The following is a 2,629-nucleotide window of genomic DNA, read 5'->3' on the forward strand; positions in this document are numbered from 1 at the left end:
TTCAAATAGATGATTCGTTCTTATTAAATAAATAAATAAGTAAGTAAAATAAAAAAGGGTTAACTACTCTGTAATCTAATGCAGAATTCTGAATGACAGCCCCCATAGTCTATTAATTGCCCTCTATAAATCACATCCTACCTGTAAATTTGGCATCAATTCATAGTCAGGATTCATACCCTTGTACAGTGGGGCTACAAAATTCTGACCTAGACTGATCGACTGATCAGTCATTCTCCCAATAAAAAATGACCAAAATTGTTGTCTGGGTTAACAGGTTGGTGGTTTGACTGTCTGTGTCAGTGGGTCGTTGATCAAATTAATGGCTTTTGGTCCATGAGTGGTTTTAAGGTGAAACAGAACCGATTGCCTCATCGGTTCCCAGGTCAACCAGTTCAACCATCCGATCCGATCCAATCCGATTTTCAAAACTCCATTACCCAATAGGGAGGGGTCTCTCTCTCTCTCTTGGCACAAAATTCCGGCTCAACTCAAAATCAACCACCCCCAATTGGAGTAGCCCTGGTCTGAAACCGCGAATCATGTATTACTGCTATGGCGCTTCACCTTGAATTGAATTGGACGAAGTGATGTAAAATGGAGTCTAAACAATGCATCAAGGCCCGAGATGTCATGGTTTTAGGCTTTAACCCGTTTTCATGCTTATCAGCCCAAAATTTTATCATGGCACCAAGCAATAGCCCCTACAATGCTCACTGCACTGGGAAACAAAAAAATAGAATGAATGAACTCATCCTCTAGAGGTTTATCTTGTGTATGTGCAAGTGCAAAGCAAGAGCTTGCTATGAGTAGGACTGAACTTGAATGCAGAATTGCAGACGACCCAATTCGATCATGGGTCCCTTACTGTCGAGCTTTCAATTTGTGGACCCTAAACAGGGACTTGAACGCACCAAGTTCATGCATTCTCATAAAAGAGGAATCTGTATTTGTATAGAAATGTAAGAAAAGGATTTGTCTGATGCAATGGAGATGGAATGACACTATCCTTATCATGACATCAGATGTAAAAGTAAGACTCAATTTTTTAACATTTAAATCCCAATGACTCATTCATTAATTAACAGTTTTCTTTCCAATTAGATAATTTTCTTTGTGGGAACGGTTTGGGATTTTGAATGGTTGCATGGCCAATTAATGAACATCTCTGTGCTGTTTCTCCTTTCTGAAGATTTAACCATTAAAAAAAAGAGAGAAGAAAAGAAAAGAAAAGATTAGCTGATACATGAATATATATAAACGCCCAGAAAATGATTTAATAACTCTCCTTTTTCCAATCATAATAGCAAATTAAAGCTTATATTGGTACCAGTCGTCTCTTTATATATATATATATATATATATATATATACAGTCACAATCTCTGTTGTACGTCTAGATTTCAATATTAATGGAGCGAGATCATGACCATTTGAATTTGGAAGCCTGAGCATCAGCCCCCATCAAGAAAGCGTAGAGCTCTTCAGCTTGAATTACTCCAGAGTTCTCCCAGTAAGAGCTACGAGGCAAGCCCGATGACCCATCCTCGTCACAAGAAGTGGAGATTGAAGAGAGAGCAGTAGGGGGAGTAGAATTTGAGACCATTAGCATCTCCTGAGCCTTGTCTAACTCTTGTCTGAGCCTCTGCATCTCCTTCTCAAGCCGCCTCTTATCTGCCAAGGCGCTTTCCAGTTTTAGCTGGAGAGCCTTGTAGTCAAGCTCAAGGCTCTGGGTCTTCCAACGCGCCCTTTTGTTCTGGTACCAGATTGCCACCTGCCTCGGATGCAGACCCAGATCACGCGCAAGCTGGATCTTCCTTTCTGGCTCCAGCTTCTTCTCGTTGCAGAAGCTTGTCTCCAGGAGCCTCACCTGGTCCTGGGATAGCCGCTTCTTGTTGCGCTTGGGTGGGCTTTTCTGGTTCTCTGATTGAAGAAAGAAATCCATCTTCTGAGGCATATAGCTAGTGAAAAAGGGTTGAAAAAGCCTTTATAATCTTTTCAGAGAGTGGCACCGTTTAGCTTTGAGCCTGGAGGAACTCTAGTTTTTATTGTAGAATTAAGTGGAGAGAGAGAGAGAGGGAGAGAGAGAGAGAGAGAGAGAGAGAGAGAGAATGAGCTGGGGCGGCTGACTTCTTCTCCATGCACGCGTATGGTGTTCACGTGGGAATGGCCCCACCCGTGCAAAGTACGGAAAATTCCCTACTGCCACTGGGCTCGAGCCTGTCCTATTCCCTGAATCCTGTTTGAGGTTGTTTTACATTTTTCAGTTACTAACCACAAGGCTTGCAACTGTGGAGTCGTTGTTTTAGCAGCACCAAGTAGGGAATCCAGATCGTTGATTTTAATATATTGATGGATGATTAGCCACGTGTCACGTCGTGATTGGGTTCTCCTGGTAACATTCCCAGTCCCCATCTATGTGGTCAAAACCCTTGGAAAGGAAAACCTACGTATACCCCCACCAGCAAGAAAACAAATTGACAAGCAAACAAACACAACCAAGAGACAAGCTTTTGTAGAGTAGTTCATGACTTCATGTTCAGTTTCAGTTGCTTCATCTCACAGTTAAGTGTGATATGGCTCATTCAATGGACAGTTCACCAACAACAAATGAACAGTCGAATTTATGG

The 2,629-nt window shown here is 41.9% G+C and overlaps 1 protein-coding gene across 1 annotated transcript; it reads right to left on the minus strand.

The window, feature by feature from the left end:
* Positions 1 to 1,247: 1,247 nt before the first annotated feature.
* Positions 1,248 to 2,046, minus strand: LOC148877655 (homeobox-leucine zipper protein ATHB-52-like). Its single transcript, XM_088966445.1, has one exon. It carries the CDS (start codon positions 1,954 to 1,956, stop codon positions 1,423 to 1,425), a length of 534 nt encoding a protein of 177 aa, XP_088822571.1. The 5' UTR covers positions 1,957 to 2,046; the 3' UTR covers positions 1,248 to 1,422.
* Positions 2,047 to 2,629: the final 583 nt, after the last annotated feature.

This window comes from Nelumbo lutea, chromosome 1, assembly GCF_056320005.1.
Source record: "Nelumbo lutea isolate HS-2025 chromosome 1, American lotus-T2T, whole genome shotgun sequence".
In the NCBI taxonomy this organism is placed as follows: Eukaryota; Viridiplantae; Streptophyta; class Magnoliopsida; order Proteales; family Nelumbonaceae; genus Nelumbo; species Nelumbo lutea.